Source organism: Haliaeetus leucocephalus, unplaced genomic scaffold, assembly GCF_000737465.1.
Source record: "Haliaeetus leucocephalus isolate CR32 unplaced genomic scaffold, Haliaeetus_leucocephalus-4.0 Scaffold251, whole genome shotgun sequence".
NCBI classification, from domain to species: domain Eukaryota; kingdom Metazoa; phylum Chordata; class Aves; order Accipitriformes; family Accipitridae; genus Haliaeetus; species Haliaeetus leucocephalus.
In genome coordinates, this window is record NW_010972687.1 from 461,050 (window position 1) to 486,435 (window position 25,386).

At 38.2% G+C, this 25,386-nt stretch overlaps 1 protein-coding gene across 1 annotated transcript in view; it reads right to left on the bottom strand.

The window, feature by feature from the left end:
* Positions 1-25,386, bottom strand: part of PCSK5 (proprotein convertase subtilisin/kexin type 5) — a 255,130-nt gene that overhangs the window by 177,587 nt on the left and 52,157 nt on the right. The window contains exon 4 of the mRNA XM_010568726.1: positions 1,295-1,438. Coding sequence (XP_010567028.1) covers positions 1,295-1,438 — 144 coding nt within the window. The remainder of the gene's footprint in view (positions 1-1,294; positions 1,439-25,386) is intronic.

Consider the following 25,386-nt stretch of genomic DNA (forward strand, 5'->3'; position numbering starts at 1 on the left):
CACGAGCTTTTCTTTATATTTTCTCCTCCTCATCCCACCAGGGCCGGAGGGGGAAGAAGTGAGCGAGTTGCCTTGTGGTGCTTTGTTACCGTCTGGGCTTAAACCGCAACAGTTCCACACGCAGCATGGGGAAGGATATAGATACAAGTATGGCTAATTTAAAATAAACGGCTTTAAACTGTGGACACAACTGTAGCTTTTGATGGGTTGTTAAAGATGTTTTTGTCACCTTCATCTCTTCAATGCGCTGTCAAGATGATAAGCTCACTGGGAAAAAGCTTGTGTTCAGGCCTCTTTTACAAGATATGTCTGTAATGGGACTAAAGGTATATGCATGCCTTGGGCTGGTTATATTCACCAGTCCAGCTCAATCCAAATGTATTTGTTTGTTTTCTTACCTTATGTGAATGCACACCTTGCATACTTTATTTCAGAGAAATCATAAGTTCCTCAAGGTCATGTGCTTTCAGGTAATGCCTACTCCCAAAGCACAGGACTAATCATTCCAGCAAAGTGTGGCCCGGATGCTCTGAACAGCTTCAAGCTCTGACACTAACACAAGAAGTCACCCACTAGAGAAGGAGCTTCTCCTCATGTTATACAACCCTCCAAGGTATATTAAACCAATCATTTAAATGTGATGAACCCCAAGCAAACAGAAACCTCCTGAGGCAACATGAGACATAGGACACAGAAAACAAAGGACACAGCTCTATTAAGAGAGATCTACTAGAAGGAACCCAAAATATTCTACACCTGGTTTTAACTGAGTGAATCATAACAAGTCATGTCTTTCTCCTTTAATATTATTTTTAGCAGTAAGATAAATAGCTTTAAAAATAAATACATGGAAGGATATGCCTAAAATTACAGTCTTTGAGAAAAGCTACTGTCTTGCTAGCTAAATATATTGGCCAAAAATGGACTTCAGCTGCACGCATTAACTGATAAGCAGTGTATTGCATTTCTAAGTTTTGAGAGTGTGAGGATATTAAGCAAAATAATTACAGAAAAGAGAAAAAGCATCCGATGATTGGTTCCAATCCTTCAGAAATTCAGGATTCAGCTACAAGAGGCATCCAGATATTAAATATATTCAGACAGAACATAGTCTTAACTAAAACGATACAGATTACCAAAAGCTGTCTTCCTTCCTGCCATTGGTGTTAACATTTGAGGAAACCCTCATATGATTCTTCCTCCTTCCCTCCTCCCTCCCTCCATCTTTCCAGGAGCAGCAAATTTATTTGGGGTAATAATAAAGCAGCAAATCTGGACTCCTGTGGACACTCACATAATTCTGCATCAAGTCTGGATGGTTTCTTTCGATGCCGTCATCCAGGATGGTGACCACAACATTCTTTCCAGTGTAACCTCTCTTCCAAGCACCTACTATATTCATATCTGATTGGCAGTGGTGGGTGTTATCACTGCAGTGCTGGGGAGAGAAGAGGAGATAAAGATGTTGGATGTTGCAGATTAGTGAGCAGTATGCAGCTGAGATATTATCCTACTTCCATTAACATTACCATTTAAATCAGCACATGAGCATATTGATTGGAACAGCAACTATACAAGATCAACATCTTCATTTAGACAGAAAATAATTTAAAAAGAAATGCCAAATTAAATGAAAATTGCTAGTCCTGCTTATTTCTCTTTCTGATTACTCTTCATGCTAAGCAATAGAAGAGGGAAGCATCCAGTCATACTGAACCACTAGAAGCCATGTGTAAAACAAAGCAACTATTCCTAGCTGTTAAGCGTGCTCATTTGAAATGTACATTTGAATTATTTGAATTTTTTCAGAAAAACAAACCATATGTGGATAAAAGTAGACAAAAGCCTGTACAGAAATGGTCATGGAAAAAACCTTGCTTTTTGGAGCTTATGTGCTGTACAATTTCTTGACAGAATGTCTGGAAACTAATCCAGATTCATTTCTATCTACAAAAGAAGGCTTTTGGCAGGTTTTGTGCAATATCAGCAGGAGATGAGCAGCAGTTAAGAACCTGTATCCAAAACAACACCCTGAAAAACTTGCAGCTTTGGGTGTCTGATGAATTGTAGATACTTAGACTGAGATCAGCCTGGGATACAGCTTTCAGAGCAACCAACTCCAGTGTGGTAGAGAAAGAAAGTTTAGGGTACATTCAAACTGAAAGCCTCTTCCTTGACATGAATGCACCCAGATCATGTGAAGAGATCTGGCTTGCCATGGCAATGAGACATGACCCTTGGGTATTTGTATGCCCCATTAGTGACTCTCTAACCCACATGCAGAGCCCTCCCCTGTGAAGTGAGTTCAATGAGCCCCTTAACTGCACTGCTTTCCTCCAGCTCCTCCAGGCTCAGACAGAGCAACAGCGAAAAATAATTTAAAAAGAGTGGGTGCAGGGAAGGGGAAAAGCAAAGGGGGGGAGGAAGAAAAAGGGAATTAAAAAAGAAACTTGTATCATAGCTACAATGGCCACACAAGTATGCTCCACCTCATTCCCTGCCCCACTGCCTCATGTCCCCACTTCAGCCTTGTGTTTTGGCACTCTACAATTTGTAAGGAGTATAAATATATTCAGAAGGATGCACTTTGCCTTGACTTAGTCCACCCCTCTCCCCCTGAATGTAAGCACACTGAAGAACTGTTAGCCATACTGGGTGCAAACTGACATCAGATTACTATTAAACTGTAATTTTTCTCCTTTTTCTCCAGTTTACTGCCCTGTACTGTTATACACAAACCAGAGGATTTAAGAGTGGTCATGTGCCATTACTAAAGCAAGATTCTATTATTAGGCACTATATATATGTATAGTATAAAGTCTCTCTCACAGTCTTGCCCCTGTGTCTGCAAATATCTGTCTCTCTCTGTGTGTCTATCCATCTGCACACAAAGGAGCTTGAAGGACTTCAGGGACCAGTTCCAAAGAATGTATAGGGCAGGCTTAATGCTTTTGTTCTGCGTATTGCTTGGAAATGCTCACGCTGCTGGCTTTATGAAATTAATTACAATCTAAACTAGCCATCTGTACACTGAACGGAATGGCTGTACACATGAGGCTTCCTAATGTACAAACAAGGGGACTAGAAGTATGTAATGTTTCCAGGTGCTTTTGCATTTTTCAGAAGTGTTACTGAATTAAGCATCAGAAAGTACCTGCAAAAGCTATTAATATCATCATTCACGTTTTGCTGACGTGAAGACAAGGAGACAAAAAGGTGGAAGCACCAGCCTCCAGCCACAGAGTAAACCCAAGAGAGAGCTGCAATGGGCAATCAGGATTCCTGGCTCTGACCTCCAGTCAAATTTACTGGGCTATTACACTGTCCCTTTATCCCCTTCTCTGAAATGCCCAATGACCCTTTGGCTGCTTTGCTGACTGTCTTGTCCTCTCTTCCTAGGGGATGAGCTTGTTGTTTTGCTTCCATGCCAGTCAAACTACTCAGGCTGAGGAAGCATATGGGGTTTTAATACCCATTCCCTTGCAAGCTCTTTGGCTCTCTGCCAGAAGATCACTTGTTTTTTCCCTTAATGATGTTGGCACAGTCAGTTGCCCTCGCTTACCTCACCTGAACTTCCACTTTTGTGGTGGTGGCTGAAGGGGGCTAATTCATCAGCTGCTTTGCTACATGCATGTGAACAAACACAAGACAAGAGACATCTCTTGCTTTACCGCATGCTCTGATGTTTCTGTCAAGAGACATGCCAGGTCAAATTGATACTCAAATTATCTTGCTCTGCTCCAAGACTGGGCAGAAAGCTAGTCTAAACAAAATCTTTCTGCATAAAATAAATTCCAGGGGTAAAGCAGGCATAACTGCGTGCCCACTTATAACTTTGGATCACAGCATATGTAACATATGGATACAAAATGCAAAGGCAGCAAAGAAGCATCCAAGTGGGAGTAGTTCAACAGCAGATGAAGGGTTCTGTTCTTATGGTTACAATATATAACTTATTCTAAAATTCTATTAAAAATAGCATCTTTGTTTTCATTTTACCTCTATACTCATCTTCCTGCTCTCAATTCTTTATCTATGCTCTTCTCTCCCTGCTACCTAGCCTTGTTCTTCTCTTCCAATACTATCTTTTACCACTTAAATTCCAGTTTTGTTTGGTTCAACATCTGATCTCAGATTCCTCTATGTTAACCACAAACTATACCTTCCCCCAGATTAGTGTCTGATTTTCTCCAGATTAATCAGATTGTGCACTTTTCTCTCAAAGCAGTCTGACTTGGCTTTTATCAAGAACACTTTAAATCTTGGAGTGCAATTACTCTTCAAATACTACATAATATGGTATAGATATGCTGTTCCACACTGAACAGCATCTAAGATGCTGTCTATTACTTGGTTTCACTTACACTCTTTCCTGTTCCTTTGTGCTGGTTTTGGCTGGGATAGAGTTAATTTTCTTCATAGTAGCTAGTACAGGGCTGTGTTTTGGATTTGTGCTGAAAACAGTGTTGATAATTCAGGGATGTTTTCATTACTGCCGAGCAGTGCTTACACAGAGTCAAGGTCTTTTCTGCTTCTCACCCCACCCCACCAGCGAGAAGGCTGGGGGGGCACAAGAAGTTGGGAGGGGACACAGCTGGGACAGCTGACCCCAACTGACCAAAGGGATATTCCAGACCGTATGACGTCATGCTCAGCATATAAAGTGGGAAGAAGAATAAGGAAGGGGGGGACGTTCAGAGTGATGGTGTTTGTCTTCCCAACTAACCGTCACACGTGATGGAGCCCTGCTTTCCTGGAGATGGCTGAACACCTGCCCGCCGGTGGGAAGTGGTGAATGAATTCCGTGTTTTGCTGTGCTTTTGTACGCAGCTTTTGCTTTACCTATTAAACTGCCTTTATCTAAACCCATGAGTTTTCTCACTTTCACTCTTGATTCTCTCCCCCATCCCACTGGCACGGAGTGAGCGAGTGGCTGTGTGGTGGTTAGTTGCTAGCCAGGGTCAAACCACGACACCCTTTAAATTCCTCTTTCCTTCAAAAACATTTCTTGTAAGGAATTTTCCGCTACTGGGTTCCTTTCTATAATTTTCCTTTAACCATGTGTTGCTTCTTTACCATGTATCCAAATTACATTGTCAGCTTCTTAGCAGAGGGCAGTTTTTTAATTAATTTGGAAGCACTGTTTTAATTTACAGTGTTACCCAAGTAAAAAATAATAAACCATCTGTCATTATAATAAAAATTATGGGAACAAGAGTGATTGAATTTTATAACAATGGGCAAGTACTGAATTTTGTAGCTCATTTTCAATCTATTTTTCCTGTTACCTTTTTACAATAAAACCAAACTTTGTCATGATAACGCACAAAACCTGTGTGCTTGCAAGTTTTTATTAGATCTGTTAATCTTTGAACTGTTGTTTTTTGAATTTTAAAGGGAATAGTATAAAATAGGTTAGTCTACATAATTTCCCCCCTCTCCAAGCAGATAAAGTAATTCAGAAGTTTCCTGCATTGGTACCATGACTAGACAACTGCAGTAAGCCAGCACTATTTCAACTTATGTTGTTTTAATCTATTGCCCGAAGGATACCATCAAAAGCAACAAAAAACCTCTCACCCAGTTACATAGAATAATTTTTACTGAGATTTTTAAAAGGCATTCAAAGATGATGTCTTTCTTTGGACTGTTTAATTGGAAATTGTTAATGATACCACCATTACTATTTAATAGAAACCATCTGCAAGGTTGAGAGACTCTTGAAGTACACGTAGGAAGGAAGAGGGCTATAGTAAGAAAAATTTCAGATACTGAACTTTTCTCATACTTGAGTGCTTATGAGCATAAAAAGACAAAAGAATGACTTAGACATCTTTGGATGGACAATTTGGAAGCCTGCCTTTGTGCAATTAACAAGCAGACATAACGTTAGAAAGGTTTTCTTTTTTGATGTTTGCATAATGCTTTCAGTATCAGACATGAGCCTGGATTCTCTTAGCTATTTTGTGAAATTCTCTCTAAAAACTAGCTTATGATCATTATCATTATCTTAATGTTTCTTGTCTGCTGCAGTAATTTTTGTCATCAGAGGTTTGGTGTAGGGATCAATAACAAAATTGAACAGTTAAACTGAGAAATCAAGAATCATATTAATGGTCAAAATCTTTTGGAATTCCAAAGATTAAAATCAAATTAAAAGAACAATGACTATAAAATTTTGTTTTGCCTTTTGCAATGCCTGTTAGTCTATAAAAACAGAGTAGAAACAGAAGTTTCTAATCCTGTGACATGCAGTCTCTCAGAAATGGCATACTGTGCCCTCTGTAAGTCTTCATGAGGCACCTTGCATTGGTTTCCTGTAGTTTTTGAGTCACAAGATGTTCTTTGACAAGATCTTGTCAATATCTAATGGGATATAGAGAAACATGATAATCAGAACGACACAATTTTAAAGACCAATTGTGAGTTGGCAGGTCTTGGATCTTATTTAGTGGAACATTACATATGCTCCTGAACCCAGGAAAGCTCTGAAATACAAGTCCCTAGTCAGAGATTAGAGAACATAGACTCTTTTAGTATTGAGAAGAAGAAGAAGAAGAAGAAGGAGAAGAAGAAGAAGAAGAAGAAGAAGAAGAAGAAGAAGAAGAAGAAGAAGAAGAAGAAGAAGAAGAAGAAGAAGATGAGTGTTACAGTCTTTCTGGTTTCATTAGAGTAGTAACTAAATGGTCTGTGGCACAGACAGAAACAAGCTGACTAGTCACGTTCTGTACATCAGGGGGTTTTGTCAACTACTAACCTGTGGACAGGAGAAGTCGTAGAACATCGCACATAGAGGAAGAAGGACAGTCAAGGGCCTACACATTGGCCTTGATCAACACCAGCAGGGAGAAGGGGGACAAACAGGGGCAAGGAATGGATCCAGGTATTTTGTGGAGTTATCGGAAAAAAGAGACCATCTACATGTTCTGTGATGGGAATGTACTGTAGGGCATTTGGCACTCTTAGCTGGTCCAGGCAAATGGACAGGCAGCAAAGTTTATCAACTTTTAACCTTAGTAGAAAAGACAACCTGATGCTACATTCAGCTTTCTGGGGTACAGTTTCATGCAGTGTTCTAAGTTAAAACTTGCCAGTTGTTCTCTCTTTTCCTGCAAAAAAAGAGAAATAATCTCTTTTCTTTATGCTTTTGATGTGATCCAGTTTTAAAGTGGAATGAAAGAAGTAAAGCAGGGAGGTAATCAGGAGAGTTGGAAAGGTAGGCTCCTTATTAAAATGGCTCATGTAATGTAATAGAAATCATGACATCAGGCTTTGAAGAGCATCATAACCTATAAAGCTAATGTGATCTACTGAAATTATTTTCTGGCTTCTCTAGAGTAAGCACTTGAAAGCTACATTCTTTAAGAAGACTATTAAAATAATGTTTCTTTTATAAAGTATTTCTCAATTTTTTTTTATTCTTTCATCACAATAAACAGAAGGTGAAAGAATGATTTTTAGAAGGAGAAGATGGTGTACTTGAAGATTTTTTTTATTTTCTCAGACATAAACTGATATTTAGTGCATGATACACAGCACTTGCTAACTGCATAAGAAATTATTTTCTTCTGAATTTCACCTTTAAATAATTCCCGATTATTGTTGCACACAATATTTTTAATCTCTTGCAGGAGCAGGCAGATAATATAAAGTCTGATTCATCACAAATACAAGATTTTTTTGCATTAATATTATCTGGCTTCTAGAGTCATGGTTTACTGAATTGCTGCTTTTTTTTATCTGTGTCTGTATCAAAAGAAATATTTCAAGAGCGTACCATATTAAATATTTAACACCAATTTATTGCTTGTGCAACTTCAGAGGTTTTAGTTATTTGATTCTTAAGCTTTATTGATTCTTTAACAAACAAAAATACACTTAGAGGCCAATAAGAACAATCACAGACATACATTATTTTATGCCTGTTTAAGCAATGAAGGAGAGCAGGAAATCAATATAAAAGGGCTTCTTGTATTCACAGGAGTATCTGATGGCTATAGTGAGACAAATAATTTACAAGACTATATGTATGGGGTTTTGCAGTGAAAAATAAGGAGCTCATAAATCTTATTCTTTGGCTATGATTACATTGCTATTCTTTCCAAAAATAGAATAATTCATAATGTGTTAAATTTGTATTCAAGACAATTCCACCACTTTTCCATCACTGGCACTTTTTTCAAGTCAATACTGGTTGTTTTTCTGTAACCTGTGTGCTGGCTTAAACATGAATTAATTTAGGGAAGCCCTGCATGTCCATGCTCCACAGGCTGATGACAGTGCAGCCTCTTTAGGAGCAGGAAATTCCCCCTGCTTCTAGGTCTACAGACAGCAATGTTTCTCTCCTAGCTGCAAGTTCTGGAACCTGCAGAGGCACAGAAATAATCTGTCTTTAATATCACCTGTTCTTTCTACATGGGACATGACCTGCGGCCCTGTTAGGATGTCTGTCTCTAGTCCTTTTTCTTTCCCATGTGGCGGCAACACAAAAGACTTCTTAAAGGCAAAGAGAGAAATGTAGCTAAAAATGCCTTATGGTCATTGTGCATGTTCTGTCACCTCCACTAAGGGGCAAATATGAAAAGTGGCATTCACAAAAAATGCAAAAGGTCCACTACATCATCTCAAAGTGCAAAAATACATATATATATATACAGAAAGAAATGAAAGATGAAGATGGAGAAGAAGAAGAAGAAGAAGATATAGCGAATAAAGGCAGCTAGAATGTGTCCATTTTACCCTGGATGCAAAAATCATCCATATGAATGGCATATTACAGACCTGGTGCATCTTGTATATCCTTGAATCAATGCTCACATGTTGAGAGGTATATGTCAATGTATGGGCAGATTGCCCCCTGGGAAGTGTTGGAAGAAAGCTAAGAACCTGATGCAGAACATCTTGGGGAGACAGTAAAGGACAAAGAGGGGAAAAAAGAAATAATTTCCACAGCCTGTGGCTACTGCTAAGAAATGCAGTAAGGAAAGAAGCATGTATGGAAATATACATCTATATGTGGCTGCATTCTCTCAAGATGACTGTATGATGACTGTTACTACTGCTGCTGCTACTGCTATGACTGATACTACCAGTACTATATAAATAGCCTACTTAGCAAGAAAGTAGATCAAAAGTTAATGCATTTTTACCTGCCTGAAGTCCTGTCTAGGAGAAAAAAAGTATGGCAATTCTTTTATTAATTAGAGAGAATATGTGAAAAGAACAGCTGCTCCCTGGCCTCAGCTGCACACCATAAACCCTGGGGATCCAGTACTCATGAAGGATGAATAATTCCTCAGAGAGACAATTCTTTCCATTCTACCATTTTTTGTGGCCTTTGCCTCATATTTTTATTTGACCTCCTCTAAGTCCCAAAAAAGAAAGAAAAATAGGGCAGTTTTACAGAGTCCCAAGATGCTTTTTTTTTTCTTTTCTAATGCATCAGTTCATGGAGTCACAGTTACCTAGTAAGACCAAGTTTCTCCCCCTCTCTCTCTCTCTCAAGCTAGACTTGATGTTTTTGTCATTTCTAAGATACCAATTAAACAGAGAGATAGTAAGTCTTGTTTTAAAACCGTTTTCATAAGTTTCTAAGGATTCTTTCTACACTACTAAAGACAGGCTCTTCACAATTTACTTTTTAAACTGTCTTCATGTCAAAGACCATCACTTCTATCTCAAGTCATTAAGGAGGATGGGAAAGGAAGGTGGTTTTATTTAGACTTTGTGTGAACATATGTGATGGAATTGAACCACATGGAGAGAAGGTCCTGAGAAGATGGCTTCAATTAATCATTAACCTTCCCAGAGACTGATGAGAGTGGGAGGAGCCCAGGGCTTACACAAACCCCCTTCCCCTCTCTTTTCATTTTACAGGGAAAAGAGAAAAACGATGTTTAAGAAGAATATGCTGTTATGGGAATGCTGGGGGTGGAGGGTGAGTAGGGAGCTTATTTAGGATGAACCAGGAATCTTGTTTTTCTAAGAATGTTATGACCTTGTAGGAATGAGAGGACTTGTGAGGAAACAGATGAAGAGATGTTGGCTCTGAATGCCCATACCCAAATTTTAAGGACTGTTGCAACACTGCAGTCCTTTTTTCTCTATTTTATGTTGTGGTCTGGTCCCTCTGATCAATGAGGCAATAGCCTGGTGACATCTGGTGTTAATGGTGAGATATCCTGGGGGGAGAAGGAGGGAGAAAGGGACAAGGAGAGGGAGTTATGTGAGACAACAGGACTTGTTCAGGAGACTGAAGGAAAGATACGTGTCACTAGTCTTCCTCAAGGGACAAAAGCAGGTTGGAAAAGCAGGGCATATGTAGGTCAGAATATGATGACAACCCCATATTCCATTATTAGTAATGGAGAAGGAGTTTCTCCCTGTTTTCTTGTAGGCATGTGGAGTTCCTGAAGCTGGAACTGTTTCACAATGCCTTTACTTCAGCAATAAACATCTATGCTACTTGAAACCTAGAAGCCTTTTCCCTAAGTACCATAAAAAGCCATCAGGTTATTGTACCCTCGGTCCCATTATTTGCTTGGTTGGTATGTCAGAGGAGATTATAACTTGCCAGAGGACAAACTTTAAGCTCATGAAACTATTCTCTTGAGACAGAAGTATAAAAATCACTCCATACCCTCCTTAGACAGCCTTACAGAAATGTTTAATCTAATACTGAAATGCATGCTGTGAAAATTCATTAACAGCACAGGATCAGACTAAGATGAATGGCTGCTATTTTAGTTTGCCGATAGGGAAGTAAGTGCCCTAGGCACCAATGGGCTTTTCACCATTTGAACGTGCTATGGTTGATGAATGCAAGGCCCACTGTGTATTATAAGAGAAACCTGGGAAGATAAGGCCAAACCACTAGAGGGAGTGGCTAGTTATACTGTGCAGATGAGATCATCTGGCAAAAATGAGAGAACTAGCCCAGAGAAATCTAGGGAGACCTGGGAAGGAAAAGGAAAGGCTATTCATGAACAAAACAAAACAAAAGTTTTGCATAAGGCAAAGAAGTACTACAGAGTTACTCTTCTTACTGTCTCAGGAAATTTGACTCAGCTGATTATATGTTAAAAGTCCTTCTGCAATGCTGAAGAAGCTTAGTCCAGAGACATATGTCACAGCTGTGCATGAAAGACTGTGCAAAATAGGCAACAAATGTAAAAATGTTGTGAAAATTGCAAAGGGTCTTAAAGGAAATCTCAGCAGAATGTCATGATTCAAGCTATCTCAGAAAAATATAGATATTGCAGAAAGGTTCTAGAGAAGTCCAAGATATTTCCAAACACTGTTTTTTATGGAAAACTGGACACAGACCAATGTCTATAGAGCTTCCTAGTAACAAGACTTTACGGGACTTGGGGATCTGCTGCTAAATGGACCTGCTGCTAAACCCCGACCTTATCACTAAAGTCACCTAGATTGTGTTGGCTGCAGCAGTAGTATGAAGCAACTTCCCCCAGTTGCAAATAAAGTAACTGAATACGTCAAACTGTTTTGAGAACATAATTTTGAACTCATACTAGAAGAAGGTTGTATATATTTCTGTCTATATTTCTGTAGACAGACAGAATATACAACCTCAGTATAAACACATCAAAGACTCAAAAATGTAATTTGTCTAACTGGGACTAGGAAGAAAATCACATTCATGACTGTCAAGCTTATATAGAATCTGTGTGTAGGGCAGTCTCAACTTTGAAATGATACCCATTAATGATAACTGCCTCAGCATTTGCAGGTATCTTAAAACACCCAGGAAATCAGCAGATGAGACACCCAGAGAAAGTACTAAAGAAAGCTGTGATCAGAGCATTGTCAGAAGGGAAAACTATACACAATCAGAAATAAACTAAAGGTAAGAGTTCTTAATTTTATGATTGTTGACAATTCCTCTGTGTCCACTGCTTTTCCTGGTACTACAGCTAAAAAATACTCTTTGTGGCTCCTCCTCTCTGTGGTCTGCATTCTTCATTGTCATTCCTACAGTCTCTATCCATCTCTTCTGTGATTCCTGTTCGTTGGTCTTCTGACTCTTGGCTTTCTCCATTTTCAAATCTCTGCTCTAAATGGATCTTCTTTTCCCTGTTTGTTTTGTTTCTCCTACTGGCTATGCTGTTGAACTGGAAATCCTATTTTAACATGAATGTGTGCCAAAAATACATAGCAAAGCTAAAAAGCATCTTCCAAGTAAAAGGAGGAATTCTCAGGGAAATATAATGTACCTCCCGTAAACTGACTGTTTTTTTTCAACTGTTCTGTTCTATCATGGAAATGCATGGGGCAGTTACAAAAACATTTTTATTTACTTAAAAACTGTAATGAGATCTTTGGAGCCATTAGAGACGTAGTACGAATTTGTAAGCACTTAATAACATAGCCACTCATAAGGAAGCTAACAGAGGATTTGACATGTCAGTTTGTACTTTGAAGCCATTATGATGGCTTAACAGATATAGTGATACTCTTTTTGTTTAAGGAAACATTATTGAGCATGTGCAATTATTAAGTCTCAAATCTTAAGAGGCTACAATGCTTCCTTATAGTTCAGGAAAGTTGAAATTACATTCTCCTATAGCACACTCTCAAATCTGATGACACAAATTAGTGGAGTGGGAAGTAATGATGGCAATACAGAGAGTGATCTGGATCACTTATGAAGGTGAACTTATTTAAGCGGTGTGTTTGTAATATAATTTTATATAAAATCATACGTAAAATTATGCACGTAGGACTGAGAGTGCGAGGCATAAAATGAGAAAGTGTCCAGAAACACAGTAATGGTGAAAAGGATTTATGATATAAGGTAGACAGTCACCTACAACTTCAAGAAGATGCTCTGTGAAGCCATGTATTTTCTTTCATAGTTAAGCAGTGGGATAGCAATAAAAGTGGGTTGACACAGTTTTTTTAACAACAGCAAGGATACTATTCCTGGAATGATATGTGCATGTGCCTAGTATTGATGTTTCAAAAAGGATGCTCTTGGAAAATGAACAATGAGTCCTTGCTGCTTGTTTTCTGAACCAAGTGCTGGAAACAGTATCTACAATGATTCTTAACAAGCTCAAAGAATTTATTTTATCTAAGAGAGGGTGAAGACATGACTTGATTACAGCATGCAAGTAACTCAACACAGATGATATTTTTGAAGGGGGAACATTTCTTTAATCTAGTAGAGAATGGCCTAACAAGGTAAGTACAGAGCAAGATAAACGTGCAACTACAAGGTGTAAGATTTTTAATAGTTAATCATTAAGACAATGCTCTTATAGATGTGACTCTTACAAATCCCATCTTTTAGCTAATATATGTATATCTTGCTGAAAACCTACTGCAGCTTAATTAGAAATTCTGGGCTTGTGATTGCAGATTACCAGTTGCACTGATTGTTGGTCAAATGAAATGATCATACAGTCCTCTGGCATATCTGTGAAATGAATCAACCAAAGGAGTTCAGATCCTAATGCTGGCTTCTGTGAGACTAAAGCAACTCCGTGTCAGGAACTCCACAGAAGCCTCAGTAAGAAGTATGACCTAGGAGAAACAAACTTCTTTCTGGCATTTAACTGCCTTCAAATACTTTGAGAGAGCATTTCAGTGTCTGCAGTTATGCTGCTTTAAATATAAGTGTATCCTGAATAACTCTGCTCTAAATATGCACAGAAACATTAATTACAATGAATAAAACTCAATTAAGTATGCAAAGCAATAATGTCAAAAGGGAATCGACATAAAAATGAGGTGATATTTTGAGTTTTCTTCCCCTTTGACCTTTACATTTAGGAGAGGGTGACAAAAATTTTTTAAAAAATATTTTTTTATTACTTCTGGAGCAAAACCTAGAAATTTTAATTGATGAGCATCTCTATGCATAGGTATGGATTGTTTTAAAACAGAAAAATATGGGTTTATGTGGTTGCTCTGCTATTTGTATGAAAGAAAGATCTTTCAAGGAAAAAACATTTCTAAGAAAAGCAAGAAGAAAGTTCATTTTGTTTTTATGACCTTGGTGCTGTATAAAATAAATAAGATTTTTGTATTGATTCAGCTGAAGATCCATTTCAGAGTCTTGTTACAGACACCCTGGTCAATTCCTGTATAGATCTAGGGCTTGACATAAAACAATCCACATAACCAACTAAAAAGTAATCATAATGTAATAACAGGCTTATTTAAATACAAAGTTTCAGCCAGTTAGCAGCCAATTAATGTTGGTTTGGAGGAAAAAAAATCAACAAAACCTTTAAGCACACGCTTAAATTTAGGAATATGCTTAAATCTATCCTTGATCTGCAAAGCATTCAGATGGATGCCTAATTCCAGTGAGCTACATGAGACCTGATTATGTGCCTGTGTACTTTGTTGCATATCATCTCATTAACAGCACCGTTGCAAGTAGCCACTTTATTATTAAAGATTTCTCTTTTTTTCTTATGAACAGCCAAAACAGCTTTTATTATTATTATTATTATTATTATTATTATTATTATTATTATTATTATTATTTTTATCCTGTTCAGCCACTTTCTCTTAGTTAACCTATCATCACTTGACTTATGAATGCCAGGATTTAACATGGATACAACAGGCAAAACAAGCATCTAGGTGAGAACTTTTCTATTCACAACAAATATTTTATTTGACTGCCCTGTATTTTTCTCCTTGCCTCTCCCCCCAAACCAACACATGAATCAGATGAACAACTTGATGCAGGATGACTGTAATCACAGGGTTGCTACAGAAAGGAGAAATGGGGGAAACCTGCTCAATGTTGTCATTGCATGCTTTACTTTTAATTTGAACTTTCTTATTTGAATCAATTTCCTAGCAGCACCCCTATTCACAACTGCCTAGAAGAAAAATGGCAATGACTTCAATTTTATTTTTTTTTATCTAAACACTTATACAGAGATGTGAATTGTTCCTGTCCTTCCCCATATAACACAACCGCATTGGGAGACATCCGCTGCTTAGTGCCTGCCTGGAGGCAACACGGGTCATAACCTCCGTTTCATTCATAGTCGCACTCATATGTACGAATTCTACTTGTTAAGTGGCAAAAAGAGATGCATGCAGGGCTCAGCCTTAGGTTTATTTTTCATATTAGATTATGGGATAAATCTTGTGAGTCTTTCAAATGTAGAGGCAATCTAACACTTTTTCTAGGGCTTGGCAAAGTAACAAACCAAGCTTACAAAGTGGCTTTGGCCACCCTTGTAGATTCATTCTTTGAGAATATCTACTGAATTAGTCCTCAGAATGTTTCAGTGGTAATAGTTTACACAATGTATAACATGGTCTCAGGCTATCAGCATGTTTGAAGGCCCAAACAAGATCAAAGCTGACTCACACAGTGTTGTCAATACTTGAAACTTTTGAATACTGGAGAAGAAGCAGTAGCCAGATATAGTGGAAGAAGACCACATGCCTAATGTGATTGGGCTTAAAAGACAGGAACCTTTCCGATTTTTGTTCTCTTTCACTGGTCAGTATCATGCAACTTGTTAAGCAAAAAATCGGCCAATGTTATGGTGTGTTTGGGTGAACATTTTCAAACAACCGACATAAAATAGAAGAACACTTTCACTTTCACAATACTTTTATCCTCCTATGTGGTAGTTCACCAGTTTGGAGTGGTAGGAAACTGCAGGATACAATGTTTTAAAATGGAAAACCATATGAAGATAGCAAATACACCTAATAATGAAATCAAAACTTAGAGAGTAGACACCTTTAATTGGGTGTCAAGATCCTCAAGAAAGCTGAACCAATCTAACTTCTCAGTCTTGTCAGAAAAGTTAATCCTGCTCCGTCTTCCTTTTTTTTTTTGTCTGCTGTTCAGGTAGTCATAAAAGATGATGCAAGGGATGGGGACAGGATTAAGAAGCTGGGGGGCAAAGATACTGTAAATCATAGGATGTGACACACAGAGCCTCGAGCTTGTCTTTGGTGTCTTGGGAAACTTCATCATCACATGAGAGCTCTGAGGAAATCTTGAGACACAAATTCAGTGGGCTACAAGATTTCAGGGATTTTTTCCAGAGTCGTGTTTTCTGTAAGTAGACCGACTCCTTACGAAGATGTAAGGGCTGTAACACTTTCTAATTAATTCCTCTATCCACATTTTAATTCATGTAGATGGGGCACTTAGTTAATCAAGGATATATGGATTTCAGTGTTTCAGCAGCTGGGATCATATAAAGTGCATTCAAACCGTGTGTCTGGAAGCTTGCACTTAACAAACTTTCCTCAACAGCCTACTTGCAGCCAGACAAGGATACTTGCAAGGAAAAAAAAGTCTCCTTCTGATTCAACATTAAACCTGGATGTAGAAGAGTACATGAAAGTCGAACAAAGGAGAAGTTATTCAACTTCTTTGTAACTTCAGAAACATTTCTTCTTTGCTTAACTTGTCTTTACTTTTTACTAAACGGGATTCCTGGGTCCCAAATGTGATCTTGTAACCAGGAGCTGATATTCATAAAAACCAAAACACTATCTCCCAAGTAGTAGTTTACTGTTTATTAATAAACTGCCTTATCCGGAAGACACAGAAGAGGAAAACCCCACTATATAATTAATGTTTACTCTCTTATGTATATTTATATCTGCCTCTCCTTAGGCTTCTGTGCTTATACTACTTGGTTTTAATACAGTTGTGAATTGTTTTCAAAGCTGAAAATAACTTACTTTGTTCTGTTAGGAATTCACATAAAAATAGATAAAGACAGGGCAATTATATGCTTAAATGGCATGCTACTCATGGATTAGTGGACTCTAATGCAATAGAAAGGGTAAGACAAAAGCGCTATCAATATCATAAAATATTCACACTTGCACCTCTTGAGGCTGAGGCTCCTCCCTCCTGCACACTTCCTCCCTCTGACTGCCATGCATTTCTGCTGTTTGCTGCAAATGAGTTTAGTTTAAAACAGCCAGTGTTTAACTTTTTGCAGAATTTATAACCTCCACAGCAAAAGAGCAAGCACAGATGTTGCCTGTATTGTTCCACACCTTTGAATTGGCATATTTTCCAAAAAGCCCTACTGGCTCTCTTTGAGACTTGGGGTCTTGTGCTTGTCTCCTGTATTCAATAACTGAGTTCAAAATAATCCTTAATTTATTTAGGTTAATTTTCATCAAAACTATATTTAAAAGTCATGCAGATCTGCAAACACTTCCTGGACTTCTCTCCAAAATGGCACTGATAAGAGTTTGCTGTACTTTTAGTCTCCTCTGCTGTACTTTTAGTCTCCTCTGCTGTTTCTTGTTTGGCTAGAAGAAAAATCCTCTTCACGGTGCTTGAGCAGCAGATGTAAGTCACAGCAGAGATTTCATGACATTAGAAGTAGCTACAAGCAGTGCCAAGGATGACCTGCATCTAATGAAGTGGTGCAGAACACACTTTATTGAAGTCTCCATCCTCACTGTGTTTGCTTCTTCTAGTTTTTTTTGTTGGTTGGTTGGTTGTTGGGGAGAGAGGGGGGCATTTTTTGGTTGTTGTTTTTTTTTTTAAATATGGTTGAAAAAGGAGCATGAATTCAGGTCAAAAAACGGTCAGCGAGAACTAAGGTCCTCTGCATACTTGTAATTTTAGTCACAACATTTGCTCATGTGATAGGAAGACACGTTAGAGCAGGGATGCAGGAATCAGGAAAGGTGGAGTTTGATGTCCTCATTCTCATGCTATCCTGCATCACATGACATCTGTCTTCAGTAAAGAGGGGCATAATGATATTTAAACACTGGTATGAGACCAAATAACCTAGAGCTAAATAGCAGTTCTGGAATTTCTCCTTTGCGATGGACACTACACAGATCAGGCTCTCCTCTGTACAGAACGGTTAGGAAATTGCCTTGTGGAAGCACAACACTAATTTTTGCTCCCTGACTGAGAAGTAATATAGCTACTGTTTGTGTCAGAAATTTATGCAAGTCTCATAGGTTATGAGTTTGCTTCTGATGAGGGCAAACTGAACATGTTACACCAGTTCATTCTTTAGCAATCAGACCACAAGACAGGCAAGCTTCAGAATTGATTCTTCTATAATGTGGCTGTGCACTTCTGGTCAATTTGGGCTTCCTGATGTTTGTACAGTGTTCTTTATGTGAATAAAAGCTATAAAATATTAGTTAAGTAGTTGTAATATTTAGCAATTCCTTTCCTGAAGTATCTGCAATTTTAGTATGCAAACAATAGAAAAAAATACATAAAGTGAGTGCTTGAAACAAAGCACTATTTTTTACAATTAATTAAATTACCTCTTCCTTTTTCAGTAACATTAATAGAGTACTTATTACTGCACAACAAAAAAAATTGTTTTGCTATTTGATATTACTTGATTTTTATTTAAAAAAATCTGAAAAGTGGGCAGCTAACTAAGCAGTTGCTCTTGGAAAACTGCTTTTAGAAAGTAATGATAGGCAAATTCATTCTCCTTTGAAAAGAGAAAAAGTGTACTTCCAGATAAGTATGTAACTCTGTATATACGTGAATGTGTTTCCTGCTGAAGTGCTATGACAGATAAAAACTAAAATACACCAAATTGTGCCCCAGTATGGCACACTTTACAGTTGTTGATGTTAGCAATTTTATATCCGTTTATATTCCATACAATTTATTATATGTTTATTTTGAACTAAAGATAAAGGCAGATACTTATACCTCATTAGAAAAGATTTTGTGGCACTATGATTTCCTTACTAATTGCAGAAACTAGTTAGAAAAAGGCAGTTCAGAAAAACACAACATTATATACAAATGATATTTCACAAATGACATTATACAGAAAAGTACCTGCAGTTTCTTAATGGAACTCAGTTGTTGCCCAGAAAAAACCCTTCATTTTAAAAAAATTCTTGAAAGATAAAATAAAAGTGGACACTCTCCCTCTGAAGATAAAATCACTGTAGGAAATAGGCAAAGAAATGTGTGCTATCGCTGTATGATTTATTACCAAATCTCTGACACTCAGGAACATCTCTCCCAAAGCAAGTATGGCAATGATTTCAGTATTGCTGCTTCTTGGTTCATTGAAAATGCTGGTACAACACCTGAACAGTGCTGGCTTCTGTTTTGTGTTCCCTGGGCACTTGCAGGGCTGCTTATCTGGAAGTCAGAACTGAATGTCACAGAGGAACAAATCAAGTAGCCTATCTGGTCATTCTGTCTTTAAATTATTAGTTAATATTGCCAAACTAGTTGCACTAATAATCTCTTTTCAGTAGATAAGGATAAATCCACTTCTACAGGTTTTTGATTACTTGAAGTATGTTGTTGTCTTCCAACAGGAAACGAATTTAAGTCAAATTGTGTATTGCCTGACCTTATGTTACTAGTTCTACCTTGTCCACAGAGAACAATAGGTGTGTTTCCTCATACAGATTTGCAAGATAATGTTTTGACAGGCAGTTTGAGTCTCTCTAGCAGCACTTCCACTGAAGTTAAGTCACAGATCATCTTCTTAACTTTCTAAACACCAAAAGCTCGATCTTCTCATGCAATAAAAAAACACAAACAGAAAAAGTGCATGCAACAACCAAACCAAGTTACAAAATATGCAAAACACTTACAAGCATGCCATGCCACCTCAAAAAGAACAATGATTTGGCTTCCACTGCACAGACAGAAAAAGAACAATTCTTGGTAGGGCAATAAAAAGAGACTGAGTTTTTTCCTTAGCTGCCAATGCCTGGCATAGGTGGGTTGGAAATAATTTTTAGAAGGTTGTAAAGGAGGGTGACACGTATTCATCTGCTGTGGTGTTAGCATGTGGGAGATGAAATTCTGTCCCAAATTCTGTCTCCCCTGTACCTGGGCTTGTACTTGGACCCAGTGTGATCTCTTGTTCTCCCTCTGCCTCTCTCCAGCCTGTGTCATCAGGTGCCTGTCACTCCTTCCTTTGACCCCACTGTCTCCTTCCACAGCCCCACTCACCTTAGCTGACCTCATTAAGGGCCAGGCCAGGGACGCAAAATCATTTTCTCTGCTCTGCCACTTGCACCTGGAGTTGGAAGAGAGGCACAAGATAAGCCAGCTCCCCACAGATCTCATCAGCAGCATAAGGGAGGCAACTGGCCTGTCTAACTCTTCACCTCCACCTTATTTCACGGCTACAGGACCTTAGGTGACTAACATTACTCACTGCTGATAAAGGCTTATTAGCCCCATTCTGGCTGTCATCCAGAGTCAACTATACTGTGTCAGACCAGGAGTGTCTGTTCCTCCCTGTGAATGCTAGTATAGCTCACTGGGGAGCTCACGAATATAGCTGGAGAGCACTATGTAGCATACTGGAGGAGTTTTCTGAAGAAACAAAGTAAGCTGGTTCAACAGACCCTTCACCGAAGCTCAAAGCAATGATGCTGACTTCACAATCCTCACTGAAAGTGAAAAGTAAGTGATTTTTCCTGGGTTTTGGTTTCAGCATCAGAGCTCAAGGCAGCCAGCCCTAGATGCAACTAATCCAGATCTCATCAGTCTGCATGGACTGCTCTCAATTGCAGCATAAACTATATTTCATCTGTCTATACCAGAAATCTTACAGTGCAAATATAAAAGGATGAGTGATAAATATTGGCTGATGAGTTAAGCTTCTCAGCAAGTCTTTTATCTTTGACAGCTTTCTAAAAATCTCAGTAACATCACACTACATATGTAATTATGCAAGAATTTTATACAGCTGTCTCATCCAAGTAATTCACTGAGTATTACTCACCAAGTAATTTGTAAATGTTAGTTTCCACTGTGGCTCAGTCACCTAGTTTTATTGTGCCCTGATGGCACTGCTATAAACCTCTCCCACCTTGAATCCCCTAAAACACTTTGCATTTGTGCATCTGCCTGTCCTTTCAGTCCAGTTTTGGAAATTGGGAATGCTCTTCCAAAAGCCCCCAGAGCTAAATGATAATATAAGCAGTTGGAGAAACAGCACAGCCAGGCATTGTACCTTTTCTTAGGTTTACAGATTTCTATTAGAGTATCTTTTCAGAAGTTTTGTAAGAAAATCTGACTTTTTCAGCAACTGAAGTGCATTGTATTTACCTGATATGTTTTTCTTATTTTTAAAAAGACTACATAAATTATAGTGTCTTATAGTCCTTTTCTATTATATTGCTACCTCTCAGAGAAAACTAGCAGACTACAGAGACGTACAATGCAGCGTTACAAAAGCCCTTCTTTTGGGTTCCAAACAGAAGACTGTGAAGTCATCTGCTTTTAGCACTCCTCCAAATGCATTTTGTCTTCCACCTACTCTCCCAAAGCGCGGTTTATGTCTAGAAAGAAGGAATAATGAGGCATAAATATGAAGAGAAAATAACAAAGGCTGAGAAAAGGAAAGAGATTCTGAAAAAGGAATAAAAAATTCAGAAGAGGAACTACTTCATTTGTACAGATCAACAGCAAAACCAGACCTTAAAATTATTTAAGACAGAAGGTGAACTGACATCACTGTGGACCTAAGATACATATAAAACAAAACGAAAGTTTTACTTCAGTGAGGCTTTCAGTTATACTTTATGTTGGTGTGGGATGTGTTTAGCAATGACAATTAAAAGATAGCATTTTCTTTTGTTTAGATATGTAATAGCTGGTATCCTTCCTCCTCCATACCAAGAAGCTTATGAATGTGACTCTCTCACCAATTTTCTATCTGAGAAGCTGACAGGCAAGTTCCCATGTTCCACTTCTTGCTGTAGTTCACAACTTCAGTGATATTGTCAGCTATTTCCCTATGTTCTCTGGTAAGTTTCACTGCCATAAAAATTTTCAGGATGTCCCCCAAGTATGCATTTCAGAGACCCTGGATAGCTTATTCTCTGAATATAACACCGTTTTTGAAGTTATTATTTATTTTTGTCAGTAGCTTAGTTATTTTATGCTGTAGTTTCTCAAAGGAATACCATCTTGCCCCAGTGATTTACTGCAATGGAAGTTCCAGCTTTCCCCTGTTTCTGTCTGACAGGGCCATACCTTCTCCAACTATAAGGAGTAACCTCTGGATACGCATTTCCTCTTTCTCTGATGAAGTGGCATCCAGTGATAAGAAAACAGTTAGCTTAACTAACACTTAGCTTAACTATCGCATTTATTCTTAGGTGCTCTAACAGGACAATGCCCCTCCCGCCACCCTCACATCTCAAAACATCATACTTCTCCTCCAGTAAACTCTCAGTCCCACAGAAATACCCTACTATATGTTCAATTCCTGCCTAGCAGAAACTAGGCCATGCAGAGTGGGAAGAACCTGGTAGGAAGTGGAAACTTCTCCAAATTAAAGAATCCTGTCAGCACTAGCAATTACTATTAAAAATAGAAGGGATGATAACAGTACTGGAGAAGATTATCCTTGATCGGTGTTGAAAAAGACTTGTGCCTGTCTGAACAAACTGCAAAGACATAGTCAGTGTCTTTGTAGTCTAACAATGGTTTGTTAAAAATAAACAATGGCTAAATTAATTGCTTGCAGTTACATTCTATTTAGAAAAAATATGCAATGGAGCCCAGCATCACAGCAGAGCTAGGTTACAGCTGCAGCAAGCTGTGCTTGTGTGCCCGTGTGATTCCAGTTTCAGCTGACCACTATGAAGCTCTTCTGAAGTGAGGAGCAAAAAGAAATGGTCAGCCAGGAGAGCCTTGTGACTGAAGTGTATTAAAATCAAAGTTAGTTATATTAACCACATCTTTGTGGGGTTTTGGGGGGGTTTTTTTTGTATATTTATCTGCTCTAGTTTTTATGAACATTTTTCCATGCAGGCAAGATGAGGAAACTCATTAAACCAACTGGCACGTACAGTGAAATTGGTTAGGCACAAAGTCCGCTTGGTCATTCCAAAGACACTGTTTGTTGTTATCACAAGTTAAGTAAAACAGCTGCAGATAGCAATAGGGCTTCAGGGTTGACTTTGACCTCTTTCAGTTATGCAAACTGATTGTATACAGTTCATGCAGTTGACAAACAGGTTATTTTGTCAATGTCAATGAAAGAGAAGAAACTTATTAGATAGAACACGATGATACAAAGATAGCTGAGTTCTGGGGATGGCATACAGGACTTAGCTCTCTCCTGACTCAAAATTTGGAAAGGATGTTAACCAGGGACCATCTTTCCCTTTGATTTTATTTCTTTGATATCAGTTCATTCTGAGCAAGCTGCACCCAATTGTGTAGGTCAGTTTCGAATAACAACTGAACAGGTGAAGTTTCACATGTTACTTCATCTATAAAAATACTCTATTTTACTCTTAAGCACAGATGCCTCAGGATTCAGAGGTCATGATAAAGCAGTTGGGGTTTTTTTCCAACTTTCCTTGCTATGAGGGAGAGAAGTCAGAAGAAAATTGCCTTTTCCTTGTTACTAGAAAGCATGAGAAGCTGTAAATTCTCAATAGATAATTCCTTGGTAATGAAAAGTACAAGTATAGTTGTTCAGGTGATGAGTGGCTCTGGAAGCTCTGTCTGCTTCATCTTCCAAAGAACCATATGGCGCTAAATAACTATATTCCTAATCTCTCTGCTCTTTCTAGGAATGTGTTTAGAGTAAATGGAGAAAAATGGAGCGATTAAAAAAGACCTTTTGTTTACAAAATAGCTCTTGAGAGAGCTTTTAAACTCTGTAATGGCCCAAAGGAGAAAGAAGGCCTGAATTCCCCTTGTAACTCCTTGTCATGGATATCACAAAAATAAAAATGTAATATTTCTTGCCCAGACAATTACAAGGGGTGCTACTTGTGAAGAAAAAGCTAGGGGAGGAAAAGCATCAATCAGATATTGCTTGACAAAGTCTTTAAATAAAAGGACTTGTGTCAACAAATCTGAGCTACATTTATGGCCCTGTTAGAGATTATGCCAGTTCAATGGCCAAAGGTATCAATCTTAACCCACAACGAAGTTACTTATTAATCCAATCAGAAACCTGTATGTGATAATACTTTATTACTTTCTCAATAACACGTGTGCGGCCAGCAACGTAAAAACCTCTTTCTGACATAGCAATGACTGAAACCATTAACTAGCCTTGAATTCCTTTTTTTCCCCTTCAACTTACAAGGGTAAATAAGATTAACAAAAGTAGCTACGGTTACAATCACAAATACAGTCATATGAGGATATCTGGTAATGACCCAAGTCAGTCCTGAAGTCAACCCATTCACATATTTTTAGTTATTCTCTCTGCTGAGATAGCGTACTCGCTAATACTTTACTGATCTCTCTCAATAAAATGTCATCAAACCACTACCACTAAAGATGTTGCAAATACACAGAGTTATTCAGTAGAGGCAGATGCAACCAGCCAGGAACAGCCCCTTCCCAATGGGTCTGCAAGTGAGGCCTTTCTTCCACAGGTATAGAAATGACAATACTCTGAAAGTTGTACGAGACAAACAGTAAAGTCCATTTGCTGCCCTAAAGTGCTTTCTGTTTTAGACTGGCAATTGTGGCGCAGCTGTGAAGCAGTGTGGCTAGGCAACACAAGTGATTTATAAATAGGAGACTGCTATCTTCCTGAACAAAATTAGAGGCAACTGCCTTAAGCATCTATTATCAGCTAAAAAACACCCCACTAATCTAGTTCCACCCAAAAGCTATGGTGGCACTAAAAACCTTCTATACAAATCTAGGAGGACAAAGGAAAAATTACATAAGCTACCCTACACAATATATAGTGGGCTTTTGCTTGACTAATATTATTCTCTTGAAATTTGGCCTCCCTCTTTTTAGTCTGACACAGAGCTGAAAGTCTGTCGCAATAACAGCAGACTACCTAAAGATAAATCAGTTGTTTTTTAGCTTCAATTAAAAATGCTGAAAAAAATTTTTTAAAAGTGAGAACTGGCAGGACACAATCACGATCTACTGCCATTTATTGGAATCTGTCTATCACCTTATGCACATATTTATAGGATAGGCAGACTGAATAAACATACATATTAGTGGAGACAGAGAAGTACACATTTCAATCAATAGGGGAAAAAGACCTGCCATGATCGCATGACCCAAAATAATACAGCTTTCACAAACAACTGAAAAGAGCTACATTATGGATAAAAGCTGTTTTGAAAGTGGACAATGAACAGGTAAAAAACCCCTTAGCTACATCAACCCAGTACTCTGATTAAACAGAAATGAAACAGATTTCTACTGTGAGAAGAGTTACTGCCTGAAAGGCATAGATCTCCAATAGCTCAGAAAAAGTAATATGGAACAATTTTTCCATTGGAAAAGAAAACTCAGTAGTACAGTTCTTTAATGAAAATAAGAGGAATTTTGGAAGTAAAGTTATTACTTAGCCTGTCATTAAAATACAAGAATTCAGGAAATTGAATAGCAAAGGTACTAGACTTTCTGACTGACAACATGCTCATATGATATAT